General features: G+C 42.5%; 1 protein-coding gene across 1 annotated transcript; it reads left to right on the top strand.

Moving 5' to 3' along the window:
• Positions 1-20512: 20512 nt before the first annotated feature.
• Positions 20513-22174, top strand: TEX13D (TEX13 family member D; the record flags this gene model as incomplete). Its single annotated transcript, XM_079728105.1, is given in 4 exon segments — positions 20513-20779; positions 20838-21293; positions 21295-21448; positions 21867-22174. Coding segments are annotated over 4 exon segments (1185 nt in total).
• Between the last annotated feature and the right edge of the window lie 269 nt (positions 22175-22443).

Here is a 22443-nt window from a genome sequence, read left to right on the forward strand (position 1 = left end):
TAGGTTCTGGGGGTATAAAAGTGAGTCAAACTTATTGCCTGGTGTCAAGAAGCTCATAGTGTAGTAGTGAATGCAGTCCTATGCAAAAAATATTAAGATAGAACTTCCCTGTTTCAGTTTTAGATGAGAATCCAAAATTGAAAACAAAGGGATCACATATTTAAAGCAAGGTGACACACCATTTTAATGGAATTTGCTAAAGGATGACTTCCAAAACATGACCTGTGGCCCCTTAGCCCGAGAATTGATTGAGAGAAAAGTAGTAGAAAGGATGATTTTGAAGAGAATTTTAAGAATGCCTTGGAGTCTTTCCTGCTCCTGGGGGAGTGGAGGAGGTACTTCCCACTCACTTAAGTGGAATGAGGCTACAAGAAAAACAACCCAATGGCTCGATATGTATTCTCTGGGGATCGACATTTGCAGGGACTGGCAACTGACTTACATCTGAAAACAAAATCTTAAGGTGAGAGAGGCTATGGCTAAATCAGCCTGTGATAACAGAGGAAAGGGTTGCACTTGCAAAGAGCTGTATTTCCACCAACATATGGGCAAAGCTGTCTGTTTCTGAGGGGCCAGAAATAGTCCCCATGGTAGGAATTTAGAGTTGGGTCATCTTATAAGGGATGTCCCCTAAGAAGAATACTCAGAGGTGTGAAGCGACTGCAACAGAGGAATGGACTGACAGAAACCAGGGACAGAGGAGTTGAAAGAGGCTGTTGCCAAAATAAGTTCAAGTGCCCAACACACAGTGGGGCCAAACCAAAACGTTTGGAGTTTGGAGCAGAGAAAGGTTTATTGCAGGGCCAAGCAAGGAGAATGGGTGGCTCATGCTCAAAAGACCTTAACTCCCCAATGCTTTTGGGGAAATAGTTTTTATAGGCAAAATTTGGGGTGAGGGCTACAGGATGAATCACTTTTTTCTGATTGGTTGGTGGTGAGGTAACAGGGCGGTGCTCCAGGAATCCTGTGCTCAGCCTGAAGTTACCATCCTCCACCTGGATGGGGACATTAGTTCCTGCAGAAGAACTCAAAGATATATATATTGGGTTGGCCAAAAAGTTCCTTTGGTTTTTTTTTTTTTTTTTTTTTTTTTTGCGGTACGCGGGCCTCTCACTGCTGTGGCCCCTCCCGCTGCGGAGCACAGGCTCCGGACGCGCAGGCCCAGCGGCCATGGCCCACGAGCCCAGCCACTCCGAGGCATGCGGGATCCTCCCGGACCGGGGCACGAACCTGCGTCCCCTGCTTTGGCAGGTGGACTCTCAACCACTGCGCCACCAGGGAAACCCCCTTTGGTTTTTAAGTAAAAATAAAAGACACATTTTTCATTTTCACCAATAACTTTATTGAACAATGTATTCACCCTCTTGTTCCACTACCTGCTGCCATTTTTCAGGCAACTTCATAATTCCATCTTCCCAAAACTTTTTATCTTTTTGAGCAAAGAACTGTTTCAGGTGCCTTTTACAGTCTTCCAGGGAACTGAAATTTTTTTCATTGAGAGAATTTTGTAAAGACCTAAATAAATGGAAATCCGAAGGTGTAACATCTGGTGAATACAGCAGATAAAGCAAAACTTCCCAGACAAGCTGTAACAGTTTTTGCCTGGTCATCAAAGAAACATGCAGTCTTGCATTATCCTGATGGAAGATTATGTGTTTTCTGTTGACTAATTCTGGATGCTTTTCGTCGAGTGCCGCTTTCAGTTGGTCTAATTGGGAGCAGTACTTGTTGGAATTAATCGTTTGGTTTTCCGGAAGGAGATCATAATAGAGGACTCCCTTCCAATCCCACCATATACACAACATCACCTTCTTTGGATGAAGACCGGCCTTTGGTGTGGCTGGTGGTGGTTCATTTCACTTGCCCCACGATCTCTTCCGTTCCACATTATTGTACAGTATCCACTTTTCATCACCCATCACAATTTGTTTTAAAAATGGAATGTTTTTGGCTTCCCTGGTGGCGCAGTGGCTGAGAGTCCGCCTGCCGATGCAGGGGACACGGGTTCATGTCCCGGTCCGGGAAGATCCCACATGCCGCGGAGCGGCTGGGCCCGTGAGCCATGGCCGTTGAGCCTGCACGTCCGGAGCCTGTGCTCCGCAATGGGAGAGGCCCGCGTACCACAAAAAAAAAAAAAGGAACGTTTTTGTTACGTTTAAGTAGAGAATCGCATGCAGAAGTATGGTCAAGAAGGTTTTTTTCTCTTAACTTATGTGGAGCCCAAACATCAAAGTGATTAACATAACCAAGCTGGTGCAAATGATTTTCAGTGCTTGCTTTGGATATTTTGAGTATGTTGGCTATCTCCCGCATGGTATAACATTGATTGTTCTCAATTAATGTCTCGATTTGATTGCTATCAACTTCAACTGGTCTACCAGACGGTGGAGCATCGTCCAGTGAGAAATCTCCAGCATGAACCTTCACAAACCACTTTTGACATGTTCGATCAGTCACAGCACCTTCTCCAGACACTGCACAAATTTTTTTTGTGTGTTTCAGTTGCGTTTTAATAAAGCACAATATGCCAAAAATGTTGCTTTTTCTCTTTCATCTTCAATATTAAAATGGCTACACAAAAATTCACCATAAGTTTTTTTTTAAATGAACACTGAAATGACAGTTGTCACAATACAATCTAACAAAATTGTTTCGAATGAAGTTAAAGACAAGTAATGCTACTAGAGCCATCTTATGGGAAAAAAACGAACAAACTCTTTGGCCAACCCAATATATATACATATTTTTTGGCCACGCCGGGCAGCTTGTGGGATCTTAGCTCCCCAACCAGGGATTGAACCTGGGCCATGGCAGTGAAAGCGTGGAGTCATAACCACCAGACTGCCAGGGAACTCCCTCAAAGTTATTGTTATGTATAGTCCTTGAGGAGGAACTAGGACTCTGCTTTATTGCTGTACTATTGCTTCTTGATTGCTCCTCCTTTGTTCTTGACTGCATTCCTTCCCTTCCCTGATTAGCAACTGTTTGAATTTGCCCTTTGGTACTCAGGGAAGGTCTAGGAGGCAGAAGCCTTTTTCCTGCAAACAAGAAACAGGACACAGAGAGGCTTTTGTACCGAGGAAGGCCCCACAGGGTCCTGCTCAGTTTCAAGGCCAGCCAGAGGAGGTGTTGCCCAGGTCAAGGAAACTGCAGGTGAGAGATCTCCAGTGACAGGGGAGTTCCAAGTAACCCCCTGGAGAAAGTATCAGATTTGGACATCTGTGACACTCTCCAATGCCAGGTTAAAATTGAACCAGTGAAGGAAAGCTTGTTTAGGTCCTTCCTTCTAGTCCTTCCCTGTGCTTCAACCCTGGAGGCAGGGTTTAAGGCAGTACAGTGAGTGGGGGAGGAGGGATAAAAGAGAAAAATGGATGAGGGGGGAAGCCAACCACACTCCATACCCTTCGCCCACTGCAAGTTTCCTGGCTGAGTTAGACCTGAGCTGGGAGAGGGGAGAAGCTTGGAAATAGGTGACAGATTGAAGCTGTGATATATTAGACTGGACTGGAATTTTTAATGCCTAAAAAACAAAACTATTTTTTAATATCTGAGAGTGACTGAAAAAGGTATGAGCTCTGTCTGAAATTTCATGCAGGGGTGGGGAAAAATGATTCCACAGAGCTTGTGGTGTGAAGCAGTGGTGTGAAAGAACTATATTGCTTTCTGCTTACACCCTACTGTGTCTAGCTCATTCAATAAACTAGTTTATATAAGTGCCACACTATATGTATAGTCAAGCTTCAGTGAGTGGTAGCACATAGGAGAAAGTAATAAACTCTTCCCAGGGAGGCCAGGGAAGGCCTGACACCTTCTCTCAGAGGAGTTAGTGCTTGAGCTGGATTTTAAAGTACAAGAAGGAATTTTCTGGGTGAGGATGGGGTGGGAGGACATTCCAGGAAAAGGGAAGGGTATGTACAAATGTAGGTATATATGCGCGACTGTATGTGGTTTAGTGATTTTGAATTACTATAGTATAAACTGTGGTTGGGTAGGGAAGGAGGTAGGCTAACATGTGGAAACATGCTTATGAAATGCCTTTTTTCTGAAAGCAACAGAGGGCCAGAAGAGCCAAGTATTTTAAGTAGGGGAGTGACACGATCATGTTTGCATTTTAAATGATCACTCTTGTCACAGTGTGGTGGGTAGATTGGTAGGGACTGTGGATACTGGGAAGCAATGCCAGGTTAAAACTGACCCAGTCAAGGAGATCTCTTGATTATGTAGAAATATCCTAATAATAGACCCATCTAGTTTTAAAAACATTTCATCTAAATATAGTAGGGTTCCCAGCTTGAGTCCTGGCTGGGATTTGGATTTGTCTGGGCTTATGCAATGAACTGCAGGGATGAGCAGCTATAAGTCTTTTAGGATGAGGCCCTATGAGTACTCTTTAAAGAGAACTCATTCTAAGGCAGTGATTCTTAACCTGGGCTTCAGGAATAGAATTCATGGGGTCTGTGAACTTGGAAGGGAAAACAATTACAGCTTTGAAATTTAGCATTTTCCCCCAATTATGAACATAGGCAACAAACCACAATGGAGTAGCAGTATTTGTCACTCTGTCATGGAAACAAATCATAGATATTTTTATACCACACTGCAATTTTTTTCAAATGTCTCAAAATATTATTTACTCATGCACTACTTTGAATTATTGTGGTGTTAGACTTGCTGCTAGATCATTTATTTAACAAGCTAATAAAAAGCATATATATTACCATATAAAATTTGTGTTTAAAAAGTGTTTGATAGGGACTCCCTGGTGGTCCAGTGGTAAGACTTGTGCTTCCACTGCAGGGGGTGCAGGTTCAATCCCTGTTTGGGGAACTAAGATCCCACATGCCACGCAGCGAGGCCAAACAAACAAAAAAAAAACCAAATTGTTTGAAAAACTGTATTTCAACATAATTGGTTTCCTTTGTAATCTGATGTATTTTATTTTATGCATATAGGAACATTATTCTAAGAAAAGGTCCATAGAGTTCTCCAGACTGCCAAAGAGGTGCATGGCATACAAAAAGGTCAGGAACTCCTATTTAAGGAAAATAGAATCACTCAGATTTGTTTCCCTGTCCATTTAAATGTGAGACTGAGTACTGTAGGGGAGGAAACATTATTTCCCCTCTACCCTCTACATTCTTGGCTGAGACCCCTCCCTGTAATGAAACACTGATTAAATGAGAAAAATGAACAGAAGTTTAGTAGCATGTATTCCTCCTGCATACATGGGAGAGACCCAGGAAAACAAAGTAACTCTGAAATGGCCCAAGTCAACACCTTAAATACCATCTCCAGCTAAAGACAAAAGATGTTGGGGGCAGGGGCAGTTATGGGAGGTTGCCAGGAAAAGCACAGTAAACAAGGGTAAGGTTGTTATGACACTTTAAGTCATTGCCCTCTCCATTGGTAAGAGTTTCTAAAGATTTAGTCACCTTCCCCTCCTTTTCTTGGGGGAAAGACAAGAGAGAAAGAGAGACATGAGTGCCTTACAAATGGAGGTTTCCCTAATGAATTCTAATATATGTAAATTTCTCTCATAAAAGGGTAACTTCTACATGGTTTTCAGGGCTTCTCCTGTGTCTGCTGTTTTTTTAAAAAAAAAAAAAAAACAACTTAAAATAATCCTTATGCCAAAGAGGTATAGTTTCATGTTGCAAATTCTGCTCCCCTTTGGTAGCTTATGATGAAAACGATATCTGCATGCTCCCAATAAGAATGATGAGGCTTTTAGTTCACTTATAGTATCCACTCTTCCTCCTTTCACTAAAAAAGATAATAGGGCATAAGCAGCCTTCTTCCCCACTTGTCCACACAGCACCATGCAGATCTGACATCTCTAGACTCCAGTGCCTCAGCTTCAATGAGACATCGAGAAGCCTGGTAGAAGATGGCAGAAGATGACTAGAGGGGGACAGTGGTGCCTGGCTGATGCCATAATGCCCAGCAAAGAGAGTGGGTATGGAAGGTAGAAGCAGAAGAAATGGCAGAAACCACATGGCAGTTGATTAGACAGTGGTTAGAGTTGTTTGTGCTCGTAGGTGATATCCATTCCCCAGGAATGCCTAGAAGCCCCTTAATTGAAGAAGTTGGGGTTTTGGGTGCACTGAGTGGAAGAAACAGTAAAATTTGGTGATTACATTTAGTTCTATAGTATCCACAGGCTAGAGGGGCCTGAAGAAATTTGTGTTGTAAAGGTATTTGTTGTGAGAGTAACAGCCATCATGTTGACTTTTATTATTACTTTTTTATATAAAAGATAAAAACCAAGTGAGTTCTCCCTTTTTGTGTTCAATATTCCATTAGCTGAACATCCTCTACATGTGTTCATAGAAATATTTTATGACCTGAGTGTAACTTCAGAGGCTGAGAACATATTTCCCCCAGCAGTTGCTTTAGAGCTCACTCGAGTAATCACTTCCCAGCTTCCAGAACAAATCTTAGTTTTCTTGAACGGCAGTATCATCAGTCATTCACTGATGTATATTTGAATGGAAAAAATGCCAGGTGCTTCAGCTTCATCCCTCGCAGGTTTACAATTAAGCTGTCAGTAGTTTGCTGTTGGTTTTATAAGGTTTGTTTGGTTGGTTTGGTTTGTTCGTTTTATGAACAGAAAAGGAATTCTCTAATCCTTTGGGTGGAGATGTGCCACTGGAAATGCTGCTACCCTGTGACAAAAAAACGCTGGGTCTACCATCAGCGGTGTCCACTGAGATTTATCAATTGTAAACTGAGGCTCCTGCATTACAAATGCAGGGTATTCTCTTTTTTTTTTTTGCGGTACGCGGGCCTCTCACTGTTGTGGCCTCTCCCGTTACGGAGCACAGGCTCCGGACGCGCAGGCTCAGCGGCCATGGCTCACGGGCCCAGCTGCTCCGCGGCATGTGGGGTCTTCCCAGACCGGGGCACGAACCCGTGTCCCCTGCATCGGCAGGCGGACTCTCAACCACTGCGCCACCAGGGAAGCCCTGGGTATTCTCTTTTTCTGCGGGGTATTAATTAAAACTAGGCCATGGTATTAAATAAAACGATACGTGACAAGTGCTTAGAACAGAGCTTATTGGTACAGAATGAGTGCTTGATAAACGTTAGCTATCATCATCATTATCACCATCACTATCACCATCATCACCCCACTCAAGAAGCATGAATTTGAATTCTACTCTCTAGGCTGCTGTCCTTCTGTATAGAGTATATATGTGAGCAGAGGGGCAGTGGAAGGGAGGAGTTACAGACAAAAAAAAAGTCTTCTCACTTAAGTATGTGTTTGTTTGCAAGGTTATAGTTAATGCAAAAGGAGATAAACTAAAGGTTCAGCCTGGTAAGGGCCTAATTTGTTTAGGAGACAATTTCCCTAACCTTTTTCTGTGGAAAATTAGTCCTGCATGATTCCCTAGGAGAAAAGAGGTCCCTTGTCAAATAAGTTCGTGAAGCACTACATACTTTAGTTCTCTCTCAATCCCCACTTCGGAGAGTCATAATGTCCTTTAGCACATTAAGAGAGCTGAGAAGTCCTCCAGGAAAAAAAGCTATTTAATTTTTCAAACTCAGTTTGACAAAGTTCCTTGGCCACATAACTCCTTTTCCTGTCACACTTATTAACATCACCAAGCACTACTGTTCTACATGTAGTGAGTGTCCTATCCAATATACAATCAGCACTCTGTATACACAGGTTCCAATTTCATGGATCCAACCAACCACTGATCAAAAATATTAGAAAAAAATTCTAGAAAGTTCCGGAAAGCAAAACTTGAATTTGCCACGCCAGCAACTATTTACATTGTATTTACAACTATTTACATAGCAGTGACAATGTATTAGGTACTACAAGTAATTTAGAGATGATTTGAAGTCTATGAGAGGATGTGTGTAGATTATGTGCAAATACTATGCCAGTTATGTAAGGGACTCGAGTATTCAGATTTTAGTATCTGGAACCAACCCCCTGAGGATACCGAGGGCTGACTGTAATTATATTTTCTCCTCTTCAGAGAAAGAAGCTGCCAGTTACTTTCCGTACAAGCAGTCAGAAGGGCACCCTGGAGCAGATCTTTGAGAGGCCATCTCAGTTATGCAGATGTTCACCAGACAGATGTACATACGTCTGGGGCAAGGGTGGGCCAGTCACCATGAGAAGTCCAGGGAGGGAAAAGAATGATATGTCCAGCCTCTCTGTCCTGAGATTTGGAGTTAGGAGGATCTATCAAGGTAGAGAGAGTGGCCATTTTTAAGGCCTAATGCCAGGGAAGGATAATAGGACCCATGAAATAAATTTACCAACAATTTAAAGAGAGGCCGGTCTGGTGGGCTGGCACTGGCACTGAGTAAAGAGGAGTGCAGGGAGTGGCAGCAGAACTGACAATATAATTTGTGGCGCCCAGTGCAAAATGAAAATGCAGGACCGCTTGTTCAAAAATTATTAAGAATTTCAAGACAGTAACAGCAAAGCATTAAACCAAGGGCGAGGCCCTTCTAAGCATAAGGCCCTGTGCAACTGCACAGGTTGTACACCCATGAAGCCAGCCCATGGTTTTGGTTTTCTGAGGCTGTGCACAAGAGAACTGTTCTTGCCCTGGCTCCTCTAGAGCTGCCTTACTAGGGAGGAAGGAGTTAGGTGTAAAATGAGATTGCTGGCCACTAAGAGCTATAACTAGATCCACTGAGGTCAGTTGCTTCGTATTCTATTGCTGCTGTAACAAATTACTACAAACATTAGTGACTTACAACAACAAGACGTTAGGATCTTCCAGTTCTATAACTCAGAAGTTTGAAATAGGTTTCACTGGGTTAAAATCAAGGTATTGGCAGGGCTAGTTCCCGCTGAAGACTCTAGGAGAGAATGCATTTCCTTCTCTTTCCTAGTTTCTAGAGGCCACCTGCATTCCTTAGCTCATGGTCCCCTTCCTCCATCTTCAAAGCCAGATTATGTTGCATTTTTCTGATCATTCTTCTGCAGTCACATCTCCCTCCGACTCTACTCTTCAGCATCCTGCTTCCCCTTTTAAGGACATTGGACCCACCTGGATAATCCAGGATAATCTCCCTATCTGCTGATTAGCAAATATAATTTCATCCACAACATTAATTCCCTCTTTCTAGGTAACCTATCATATTCACAGGTTCCAAGGATTAGGACATCTTTGGGGCATTATTCTGCCTACCAAACTCAGGGAGAACCAAACCAAACTGGACCTTGCCTTTAAAACAAATTATTGGTTTTAACATATAAAACATGTCCAAATTTTAAGTGTACAGCTTGATGAACTTTATATAAATATACACCTGTGTAGTGTGTAAATATACACCTGCATAACCACCACTCAAATCAAGATACGAAATAAATCTACCATGCTATCACATGCTCCTTCTCAGTCAATATCCACCCCCAAGAGGTAACCGGTATTCTGTCTTATATCAATGTATCACTTGTCTATCACAAACCACTCCAAAACTTGGTGGATCAATACAACAAAACAACCATTTTATTTGCTCATAATTATGTGGTCAGGAATTTAGGCTGGACTCAACTGGAAATTCTTCTGCTGGTCTCACCTGTGGTCACTCATTGGTTGCAGTCATTTGACAGCTTGACTGGAGCTGGATGGTCCAAGATGGTGTCATACATGTATCTGGTGGTTGGTACTGGCTGTCAGCTGGGCCCCACTCTCCACAAGGGTATTTAATCCTCAAAGAGGTTAGACTGGGCTGCTTCACATGGAGATCTCAGGGCAGCAAGAAGGCACAGCAAATTGCCCAGAAGTTGTACAGTATCACCTCCACTGCATTCTTTCAGTCAAAGTAAAACACAAGGCCATCCCAGATTCCAGGAGTGGAGAAATAAACTCTACTGCCTGATGGCAGGAGCTGCAAAAAAGCTTGTGGCCATTTTTTTCATCACATTACAATTCATTAATTTTGCCTGTTCTCAAACTTCATATAAATGGAATCATACTGAAAGTATTCTTGTTTCTGGCTTCTTTTGTTTAACATTATGTATGTGAAATCCAACCATGTTTTTGTGTGTGGCAGTAGACTGTCCTTTTCTATTGCTGCTGCTCATATTCCATTGTATGAATATGCCACAATTTATTTATTCATTCTACTACTGATGAACATTTGACTTGTTTCTAGTTTGTGGCCATTATAAAAAAGCTGCTATTATACCCTTGTGCATGTCTTTTGAAGGGCATATGCACTCAACTATCTTGGGTATCAACTATCTTGGCTATGTACCTAGGAATAGAATTACTGGATCTGGGAGTAGGCTAGTATTAAGCTTTAGAAAATATTGTCGAATAGTTTTCTGAAGTGATTGCATTAATTTACACACCCATAAGCAATGTATGAGAGCTTTGGTTGCTCCACATCCTTGTGAACACTTGGTACTGTCAGGCTTTTAAATTTCAGCCATTCTAATAGGTACTTAGTGGTGTATCACTGTTTTGATTTGCATTTCCTTGATGACTAATGATGCTGAACATATTTTCACGTGTTTAACGGTCATTTGGCTATCCTTTTTGTGAAGTGCTTATTCAGTATTTTTGTGACGTGCCATTTAAAAAATTGGGTTGTCTGTCTTTTTCTTGTTGATTTGTAGAAGTTCTTTCTTTAGTCTGCCATGAGTCTGTTATTGTATATATCAACTGGGCCACACAGCAGGAGGTGAACAGCAGGCAAGCGAGTGAAGCTTCATCTGCTGCTCCCCATCAGTCACATTACTGCCTGAACCATCCCCCCAATCGCTCACATTACTGCCTGAACCATCCTCCCCCCCACCCCAATTTTTCGTGGAAAAATTGTCTTCCACGAAACCAGTCCCTGGTGCCAAAAAGGTTGGGTACCACTGGTATATATGTATTACAAGTGGCTTGTCTTTTCCTTTTCTTAATGGTCTCTTTTGATGGACAGAAGTTCTTAATTTGAACAAAGTCCAAATTATCAATATTTTCTTTTTCCTTTTTCTTTTCCAATATCCAATCCAGGATACCACATTGCATTTAGTTGTCATGTGTCCTTAGTCTCCTCCAGTATGTCACAATTTGTCAGTCTTTGTCTTTCATGACCTTGGCTAAATTTGAATGATCAAGTATTTTGTAGAATGTCCATCAATTTGGGTTTGTTTGATGTGATATTTTCTCATGATTGAAATTTCATGATTTCTCTGGGGTTATGGGTTTTTGGAAAGAACACCATACAAGTGAAGTACCCATCTCTTGCATCTTATGAGGGGGGTATGTGATTTCAATATGACTCATCACCAATGATGTTAGCTCTGATCACTTGGTTAAGGTGGTGTCTGCCAGGTTTTTCCACCGTGAAGTTACTATTTTCCCTTTTTCATAGTCTATTCTTTGGAATTGAGCCATTAATTCCAGCCTACACTCAAGGAATGGGGTGTTATGCTCCCCCTCCTTTAGGGTAGGGTATCTACATAGTTTGTTTCAAATTCTTTTGCATGGGAGATTTGTCCCTTCTCCCCCATTTATATGTTTATTCAATCATTTATTTATATGTGTAGAGACTCTTGGATATTTATTTTATTCTGAGTTATAATCCAATATTATTATTTATTTTGTTGCTCAAATTGTACAATGAACAAATTTGAGCTAATGAAAGGATATTGAATACTATACCAAAAACTGCAGAATATAACTTTTTTCAAGGACATGTGGAACACTTATCAAATATGATCATGAACTGGGCTGTAATAATATGCCTAACATTTCAAATAATTAAAATCGCAGAGAATATACTTTCCAACTTTGATGCAATTGAATTAGATATGAATTACAAAAATATATCCAGAAAACCCTCACATTTGGGAAATTAAGAAATAGATTTTGAAATAAGACTTGGATCAAATAAGACGTTGGAAATTAAGCGATATTTTGAACTTCACAACAATGAATATATTACATATCAAAATTTGTGGGATGCAGTTAAAGTAGTACCTGGAGGGAAAGTTACAGCCTTAAGTGTGTATATATTAAAAGGAAGAAAGTTGAAAGTTAAAAAGCTAACCTCATAAAGTTAAAAAAAAAATTGGTCCAAAGATTGCAGAAGGAAGAAAACAATAAAGATGATGTGAAAGACAAAATCACTGGACATTTAAGGAGATAATTTTATACAAGCTATTGCAATCAGGTGAATATTCCTTAAGCATGTCTCAAAAGGAAGGGGTCTGGGGTTTTATAGAAGCAGGTAAATAAGGGAATTGTAGGTAAGTCTTATGAGATTTATGAGGAGTGATGAAGATGGATCTTACTTGAGGTGTTGAGGAAGAGTGGAGAAGGTGTGTCTTCTTTAGGGATATGTGAGGGCAGGGTGGTCCTTTGCAAGTTGGCGGGAGTACTAAAGGGTGGGAGCACAAAGCTCAGATAATGTTCAACATTGTCAGTAAGAACAGAAATTAATGAAACAGAATATAAAATAATAATACAACAGAGTAGACCAGCAACACCAAAAGTTCTTACAAAAAAGAACAATAAAGTTAACAAATCTCTAGCAAGACTGATCAAGAAAATACGAAAACAAAAAATTAGACATCACTACATATGCCACAGACATTAAGTAGATGATAAGAGTATATTATAAAAGACTATATCGAAAACATTAGATGAAATTGGAAAATTCCTAGAAAAATATTACTTATCAAAACTGACTCAGGGTCTTCCCTGGTGGCGCAGTGGTTGAGAGTCTGCCTGCCAATGCAGGGGACACGGGTTCGTGCCCCGGTCCGGGAAGATCCCATATGCCGTGGAGCGGCTGGGCCCGTGAGCCATGGCCGCTGAGCCTGCGCGTCTGGAGCCTGTGCTCTGCAACGGGAGAGGCCACAACAGTGAGAGGCCTGCGTACCGCAAAAAAAAAAACAAAAAAAAAAAACTGACTCAGGAAAAATTAGGCAATTTTACTCCTACTCATCCTTGCATGCCATGTCTCTATAAATTGAAGAAAATTCATGAAAAGTTGTCAGGTTTTTGTGAACACTCCTTCTTTCCTCAGTACTAATTATGGGAATGGAGGTGGGTTTGGAAGCACTAGATACTCCTTTCCTCTGGTTATCTCTTTTGAAAATTTACAGCATAAGGTTCTTCCCCTTTCCTTGTCTGGCTGCTGTTGATGAATTTGGGGCAGTGAAAACAAGACTATTTTTTCTTAATTAGCAATCTTAATACAGAATACAGCAGAATGAAGCAGAATTACCTAATTTCAACCCTCTTCCCTCCCAATTCTTACATGGTTCTTCTATGACAGCCCTTAGTAAAAGCCAAACACATATTCTATGGTAATGTGTAAAGGGGAGCAGCTAATGCAGACATACTTGTTGCTTTCTAATAGTCTAAATTAACATATGGTTAAAGATGAAAAAAATCTTGAATAGTGAGGGTATGGTCAGAATGTAGCTGAGACCAGTGGTCTACAAACTCTAATTAACAGATCAACTGCATCAGGATCACCTGGGAGCATTTTGTCTGGGGCCAGGCCTGGAGATCTGCATTCTGTAAGTCCACTGGATAATTCTACTGGACATTGGGATGGGAACCAATGGCTTGGGAGCCACTATCTTACACTGTTTCTCTTAGGCATCAGTTGTCTCAGCTCTGCTATTATGTTTAAGATGACTCTGTTTAGTAAGTTCTGAAATGCAGAAATTCTGTATTTGTAATCAGACTGAACTATAAACTGTTAAGACCATTCTGGAGAACAATTCAGCAATGTATAATAAAATTGGAGGTGCCTGTATGGGGAAAATTCCACTTCTAGGCATATACTCACATATATACACCAGTAGACATGTACAGTGTTGTTGATCACAGCTGTTGCTAATGGTGAAAAAACTGGAAAATGCACATAGAGTGAACTATTAAACAGCAGTTAAAAATGAATGAACTGATTTATAGTTATCAACATGTGAGGATTTAGAAAACATCATGTAAAGTGAAAAATGCAAGTTTGAAAACAGTTGATACCATTTACCACAGAGGTAATACTATATATTATTTATGGGTAAATACATATTTATAAAAGCATACCCATGAAGGTATACACCAACCTTGGGTTACTTTCAGAGGAAGAAGGAGGAAGGGAGAGAGGGAGAAAATGTGATGGAGGAGAACTGTAGTTGTATCACTAACATTAAATTTCTTTAAAGAAAAAGATCAAAAACAAGTATGCAGTCTTCACCAACGTGTTAGATCCACCACTTCCTAGCTGTGTGATCTTGGGCAAATTACTTAATCTTTATGAGCCCCAGTTTCCTATCTGTAAAAAGGGATAATAATTGTACCTGTAATTCATAAAGTTGTTATGGGGATTCAATGAGGTAATATATAGGTGTTTTGTTTTTTTTTTTGCATAGTCACCACGTGAGCATTCCCTAAATCACAGCTGTTATTATTACCAGCAAGAAAGTGTCCAAAGCATTCACTCAGCTTGGGTCAGAGCAGATGGGAAAAAGTACATTCCAGAGAGAGATGATGGGTGGCACTTCAGAGCAGATACACCTCTGGGGAGTGTACAGTGCCGAGCGTGCCCTTGAGCAGAGAGAGCAGGGCAGGAATGTTGCCCTCTCATTGTGCTGCTCTGTTGGGTACAGTGTCTGTCTCCCCTGAAGCGTTTGTATAAGTCTGTGTTTCTTGGGGTGGTGGGTAATGAGTGCCCCTATCTAGTACAAGGTTTTAATCTCAAATTTCCTTAGAAAGAGGTGGTGCCTCTAGAGTGGTCTGCTGTCTTCCTAGCCACTGACTTGTGAAGAGCAGGACAGTAGTGGAGTGTGGAACTCAGACCCTGGCAGAGCTGGTAAAGAAGTCACCATCCTTTCTTCTCAGCCTTGAGGCAAGTCTGGAAGGATAACTGATTTCTTCTACCAATGGCTTTATGTCCTTCTCAGGTTCGGGAACTCTGGATAAAGTCCTATCAGCACTGCCTGTTGCCCATTCCTTTCTAATAGCTAAATGGAATCCACTGAGCAAGGGTCAAAAAGGTTATGGAAAAATCACAGGGATACCTTAAGTGGCATTAAAAAAAAAAAAAAGGCTGTGAGGTGGCATGGGGTTAGGCTTGTCAGTGCTACCCTCACCAGAGAAAAACAGAAGTTGACTTCACCTCTTCCTGTTATTCAGTCATCAGCTATAGCCTATTGACCTTTAGGTATCCAGTGCCCTCAAAAGTCTCCTCCTTGCCTTCAGGTCAAAACCAGAGCAGTAGTCATTTTACACTCTAGTATAAATGAATGTATATTAATAATATAAATGTATTTTGGAGATGGTGCTGTTGGTAAGCTATTTCTAAGAACTGCTAGGGCAAAAAGGGCCTGTTAATTTCCTCCAATTCTAGTCCAGTGATTTTTCCCAAAGGCTGCATCCCCAGTTTTTCTGTACCAGTCAGCCTATGCTTGTCCTGAGATAACTAGCTGCTCACAGATCTGCCACTTACTTGGTTCCTCCCCTTCTGCTTCAGCCCCCTACCTTCTGTACCAATCTTAAGACTCTCAGATCCTTGGGGACTGAGAGTCCGTTCCTCTTTGTTTCACACCGCGGCACTTGGCTGATGGCTCATCTGTCCTTGCCCTGTCCACACCAAGTGTGGTGATCCAAGCATGACTTGCCAGTCAGTTAGTCAGCTGGAGCTTAATGCCCCAGAGTTCCTGCCTCCTTGAGTTCTCCAGGGCACCTTGGAATGTGAGCAGATGTAAGAGGTTGTGTATATGAGTGTGTTTGTGGTGGGAATGGGGGTAGGAAGACATAAAATTGTGAGCGATTTCAGGGAAAATGTTCAGTAGTGATGTTACTTACAGATACTTGAGAACTAACATGGAGAAAGGAAATACAAAAATCCAGTTTGTCTGTGTAAAATGAATTTACAGAATCTGCTTACTCTTCGTGGCTAATTTTACCATATAGACAATAATAACTATGCAAGTTGTCAATATGGGTCAGATGAAATTAATTGTAGGCTATATTTACTTACAATGTGATATTGTGTTCAGCTATGCTCACACTTGGGTTGATTATCTACTATGGTTTCCTGCCCATGTATTGTGCTCACATGGGGAAAAGAATTCAGGGAACGTGGCTCTAGTATTTCTGAGATTAACTGCCTAGGTGCCTCTTCTCTCTTCTTTTGGCATCTTCTGGGCAGCTATATCGCAGAGGTCACTGTGGGTGCAAAGTACAAGAAAAGAAAGCCTTTGTAATAAAAGGTGTAAATTTTCCTAAAGCAGTATAAAACTGTTCCTCAGTACTCAGCATATATAGCTTATATTTACTGTATATGCTTTTTCTCTATTCTATTTACCACCTCTGATTCCTGGGAGATTAAATCTGCACAAGCGTAGATACATACTAATATGATGAACTTTAAAATGTTATTTTCCTTCCTTTATCATCAATGATTATCATTTAAAGTTGTTATGAAGGCTTTGTGACAGAGGTTACACTAAAATTGAAAGTATATGAACTTACTGAAAATCATGTAAAAATTAGCTATGTTTTTAATGTGGTTTCTCAGATTGATTAATTTATGCAATTGAATTGTTCTATTCTCTTGTAAACATATATTCGCACTTTGCAAACTTGCACACCTGCAAAGTAAAGTGTGGTGGTATTTGTGATGTTATCATTGTTTCATCAAGAGTGATAACTCAGTCAGGTTACTTTTAAAATCTCACTTTACAGGCCATTATCTATCACTTTCCTGTTTCAATACAGTGGAAATTGATTCCATAAAGGTCTTAAAGATCAAATGTATCTTAAATTTAATAATTTTAAAATACCTTGGCATTTATGAAGTGTTGTTGCATTAATTTAAAAATAGTTTGACGTTGTTATAAAGTTTAACATTGTATGAAAGCACTTCCCCACAAGATACACGCATCAGTTTGGCTATGGTGAATTTTTTTCTTTAGGGATGTGTATGTCTTTAACAAAATTACTTTTTTTGGGGTGGGGGTGGTCACGTCACGGAGTCCTAACCACTGGACCACCAGGGAATTCCCAAAATTACTTTTTTAAAAAATTGAAACCATGACAAGGACATCCCCTTATAGGTTTCAGTTTGAATTTTAAACAGGATTATAGAAGTCATGGAATCGTCTGTTTCTGTTTCTCCCTCTTTCTTTACCCCCATCTTCCATTATTCTGTTGCTCCTTCCCTTTGGCATTTATAAGCGCTATCATGTAAGTAGAACTATGTTAGGTGCTAGCGATCCAGAAATGAAAGGATACAGTCTCTGCTCTGGAGCGACTAGGTCTAGTTGGTGAAAAAGAAGAATAAAAAACTAATTACAGTATGGCTTGTAGAGTGGTCTTCCTGGAGGAGGTGATAGCTGAGCTGGAAGGATGAATGAGAGATGACAAGGAGATGAAATTAATCTTACTTGGATTATTAATGGTTTGGGGCTATGATAGCTTTCTTTATACCAAAAATGACAGAGTAGGGAACCCCAGGGCTCCATCCCTCCATTAAAGCAACTAATGAGCTGGCAAAACCTGTCAAAATCAACTTTTACAGAACTCTGGAGTCTAGTTGAAAACGTATAACAACCAGGGGAAAGCTTAACGAAGAAAGAAGCTGCTGCATTGCAGCAAGAGAGTTCTCTGGTGTCTTAAATTGTCTACCAACCCTTCCCCACATACCAGATGGGAGGCAGCCATGAAGACAGCAGCCTGTACCCCTGGTGCAGGTTGCCGAGTACCTGAGGGAGCCATTACAGACCTTATTCTCAAAGAATTGTGGTTGTTTATTTCAATCTGTCTAGTGGCTCCTGGAAGGACTGGTACACAAGGGCTTGCCTTTGTTTCACCCAGTTCAGAGCATTCCCAGGTCTGGGGTGGCTTCCCACAAGTGGCATTTGCCAAAAGCACTTGAAGGCAAAAGTATTGGCCAGAGCAGCTTGGGGCAAGGGATAGCAGTCAGGACAGGCAAGAGACAGATCAAAAAGCCTGGTAAGAAAGAATTTGGGAAAGGAAATCTACAGGGGAGTGAGAGTTTTTAAAAGCTCCTGCTTAAGTCAGGGAATTGAGAAGGCCATGCATATGCCCAAGACTGGACACATGTTCAGAAAAGGCCTAATCCTCAGAAAAGATCCTAAACTTTCACCTCTGGCTAACCTTCAGGCTCTGCACAAGCAGGAAGTAAAGGTGAGGGCAGTATTGTAAATGGCCTGGCTAAGCATTGAAGGCGTGTCCCAACACAGACAATCTTCAGAGAGTGGGGAGAGTTTTAAAAACTCTTTTAAAAAATATTATTGGGCTTTAGGTGTTTATAGATACTCTGTCAATACACTAGTTGACCACTAAACTAATGGAACACAGACTTCAGTGGCCACATATGATAAATGGAAATTTTACAAAAATAATTTAGAAAAGTAACTAAAATGACAATAACAAGTAGCAACAACAGACAAAACCAAAAAATTGAGTTAATTTTTGTATATGAGCTGAGGTAATAGTCTACCTTCATTCTTTTACCTGTGGATATCCAGTTATCTCCAAACCATTTGTTGAAGAGACTATTCCTTTCCCATTGGCTGGTCTTGGTGCCCTTGTCAAAAATCAATTGACCAGAGGTGATAGATTTATTTCTGGACTCTCAACTCTATCCCAATGATCTGCATGTCTATCTTTATGCCAGTATCACTCTGTTTTGATACTCTAATCTTATAAGTTTTGAAATCAGGAAGCATGAAAGCATGAATCCTACAACTTTATTCCTTTTTTTTGGCCGCACTGCGCAGCATGCGAGATCTTAGTTCCCTGACCCGGGATCCAACCCGGGCCCCCTGCAGTGGAAGCACAGATTCTTAAACACTGGGCTGCCAGGGAAGTCCCTATTCTTCTTTTTAAAGATTGTTTTAGCTATTAGGGTTCCTTGAAATGCCATATTAATTTTAGGATCAGCTTTTACATTTTTGCAAGAAAAGAAAAAAGTCTGTTGGGGCACTGCATTGAATCTGTAGATCACTTTGACATCTTCCAATTCATGAACATGAGATGTCTTTCCATTTACTTAGGTTTCCTTCACATTCAGCAGTGTTTTGTGGTTTTCAGTGTATAAGCCTTGTACCTCTTTGGTTAAATTTATTCCTAAGTATTTTATTCTTTTGATAGTATTGAAAGTGAAATTATTTTCTTAATTTTCTGGAAATGGAATCACTCATTGCTAGCGTACAGAGATACCACAGATTTTGGCATGTTGATCCTGTACCCTGCCACTGTGCTGAATTTGTTTATTAGTTTTAGTAACTTTCTTGTAGATTCTTTGGGAATTTCTCTATATAGGATCATGTCCTTTATAAAGAGAAACAGTTTTACTTATTCCTTTCCAATCTGGATAGCTTTTCTTTTTCTCGCCTAATTTCTCTGGCTAGATGTTCTAGGACAATGTTGAATAGCAGGGGTACAACTGGCATTCTTATCTGTTCCTGATCTTAGCGGGGAAGCTTTGAATCTTTCACCATGGAGTATAATGTTAGCTGTGGGTTTTTCATAAATGCCCTTTATCAGGTTGAGGACATTCCTTTCTACTTTGTTTTTTGAATTCTTTTTTTTTTTTCTCATGAAAGTGTGTTGCATTTTTTTCAAACGTTTTTTTGGTATCTATTAGATGATCATGTGGGTTTTTTCCTTCATTCTAGTAATATGGTGTTTTACACCAATATTTATTGAGCCATCTTTGTTTTCCTGAGATAAATCCCGTTTAGTCATGTTTTATAATTCTTTTAATGTGCTGCTGGATTCCATTTGCTAGTATTTGGTTGAGAAGGTTTACATCTATATTTATAAAGGATATTGGTCTATAGTTTTCTATTCTTGTGATGTCTTTGTCTGGTTTTGGTAACAACATAATACTAGTCTCATTAATGAGTTAGAAAGTGTTCCCTCCTCTTATATGTTTACCTATTTACCTCCCTAAACTAGGGGTCTTGCAGCCCCAGTCTCCTCCACCTCAATTCCCTCCCTCCCCCAGAAGTTCTCTGGCCTCCATTGACTCACCCTTCCTTTTAGAACAGGAGTGTGTGTGTGTGTGTGTGTGTGGTTGCAGGCCCTAGGTGTGGGATTGGCAACTAATAGCATCTCCAAGGGATCCGTTACGCCAGCTGCCACTGTGCGCCTGCGCCCCGCTGCCTGCTCCAACTCCCCCCTCCCCTCTGCCACGTCTGGGTTCACTGCGGCACGCAGTGCAGCTTCCGGCCTGCTCACCCGGAGTGGGGCTCTGGCAGCGCGGTTAGTCCCAGCAGGCCTTGCGGGGGCGACTTGGAGCTCGCCCGTGACGCGTGGTGCCTGCGTCTGCCCTTTTGGGGTTGGCGCAGTGAGGGGCTCTGCTTTACTTTCTGTGAGGAAAGCCAGACCGTGACAGAGGAAAGAGGCCGAGGAGGAGGCCAGGACTGGGCTAGAACTGAAGGCGGACTGAGCCGGGAGGTGAGGGGCTTTACCGGCGGCGGCGGCGGCGGCGGCGGCGGCAGCAGGCGGCATCTCCCGTGAGGCGGTTGCTTGACTAGGCCGCAGCGGCCATGGACGTGGACTTTGGGGACCGTGCCAGCGGGTTCCGCCACAACGAGGTGATCAGCTTCATCAACAATGAAGTCCTCATGAACGGGGGCAGCCCCGATTTCTATGTGGCCTTTTGCTCGCGGCCCTGGAATGAGGTAGAGGATCGGCTGCGCGTTGCCGTCGCTGACTTGCAGGTGCCGTGCACCATCAAGAGGGCCTGTGCCTGGAGCACGCTGGCCTTGAGCGTGCGTGTGGGCGCCAGGCAGCGGGAGCAGCAGGCGCGCTGGGTTCGGCGGCTCCAGCAGAAGCTAGAGGAATGCGAGGCGGCTTCCTGGGCCCTCTGAGCCGCGGCGCCTGCGCGAGGAGCGCGAGGAGGTGGTCATGCAGCTGCGCCTCACGCGGGCCGCCTTGCAGCAGGCGCTGAAACAGCGCGATGTGCTTTGTGGGCGGCTGCTCCTGGTCGACAGGTCGGCACAGGTCACCCCACTGGCCCAAGAGTTGGTGCCTGGGCCTCGAGCCGAGCAACTTGGGGCTGCAGAGTGGCCCATGAGCGCAGAGCAGCAGAGAGATGTGGTAGCCATGGGGGAGCATGACAGGCTGTATTTCAAGAGCCAGGTGCCAGCCCCGACAGATGTCCTTTATGTGCCGGGACCCCTGAGTCCCTGGGCCCAGGCCGTGCAACCCCCTCTGCCAATGCCATTTCCATTCCATGCACCATTCCCGATGGGATTCCCATTCTTGCCGCCTGTACCACCAGCAGTAGTCATGGAAACAGAAGCTGGAGTCGTCCCATTTCAGGTGAGGGCCTCCTCCGGAGATCTATCCACCTGGCCCGTGGGCTTTCGGGGAGATGGCCCCACTGTGGAACCAGAGGAGCTACAGCCAGGGGGAAGGTCCTGAGATCCTGCAGGGTACAGTCCCCTTAGGGGATATCAGAAATCTTAACCAGGAAGGAAGTCTATAGAGGCCCTAGGGGATGGTCCCCCTTAAGGACAGCTGTGGCCTCAGTCACGAAGAAGGTCCAGAGAGGTCCGAGGGAATGGTCCCTCTTGGGGATAGTTGGAGCCACAGCCAGGAAGAAGTCCTAGAGAGACCCCAGGGGACGGTCCACTTGAGGGTTAGCTGGAGCCTCAACCAAGAAGAAGGCCCAGAGAGCCCCCAGGGGATGGTCCCCCTGGGAGCCAATGGGAGCTACAGCCAGGAAGAAGTTCCCAAAAGATCCCAGGGGAATGTTCCCCTGGGGGACAGCAGAAGTCACAGGCAAGACGATCCAGAGAGGCCCCAGGGGACTGGCCCCCTGGGGGTCAGCAGAAGCCAGAGACAGGAAGGAGGTTCACAAGGGCCCCAGGGGATGCCCCCGCTGCTGTTCAACAGGAGACAGCCAGGAAGGAGGTCCAGAGAGGCCTCAGGCAACCGCCCAGGGGGACAGCTGGAGCCCTAGTGGGAGAGAAAACCCAAAGAAACAACAGCCTCAGGGGCAGAAGACCAAGCGGCCAAAAGGGAAGAAAAAAGCCTCAGAATCACACCACCAGGAGAAGTCTGCCTCAGGCTGCAGTTCAGTCAATTGGGAGTGCCCGTGGTGTAAAGCAATGAATTTTCCATGGTGCAAGGCCTGCTATGAATGCAAGAAAGTCTCCATGGCAGTTGAGAGTGGAGGCCCCGACCCAGGACAAACCCACTGATTTCGGGAAGGTAAGTAAGAATGGAAATACTCCAAAGAAAAACCAGTTTCCTAAGACTCCCTCCTGATTAAAAAGTAACTCATTTACTTCACAGAAAATTTGTAACTAAAATTATGATATAGAAAATTAAATAAAATAATTCATTGTCCCATTACCCCAAATAACAACTTTTTATCATTGAGTACACATACACACATAGATACATATGGATTTATATGCTTTCTTGTTTTTTTTCATTTACTTGAGCAAAGACGGATTGCTTTTGAGTA

This window comes from Hyperoodon ampullatus, assembly GCF_949752795.1.
Source record: "Hyperoodon ampullatus genome assembly, chromosome: X".
In the NCBI taxonomy this organism is placed as follows: Eukaryota; Metazoa; Chordata; class Mammalia; order Artiodactyla; family Ziphiidae; genus Hyperoodon; species Hyperoodon ampullatus.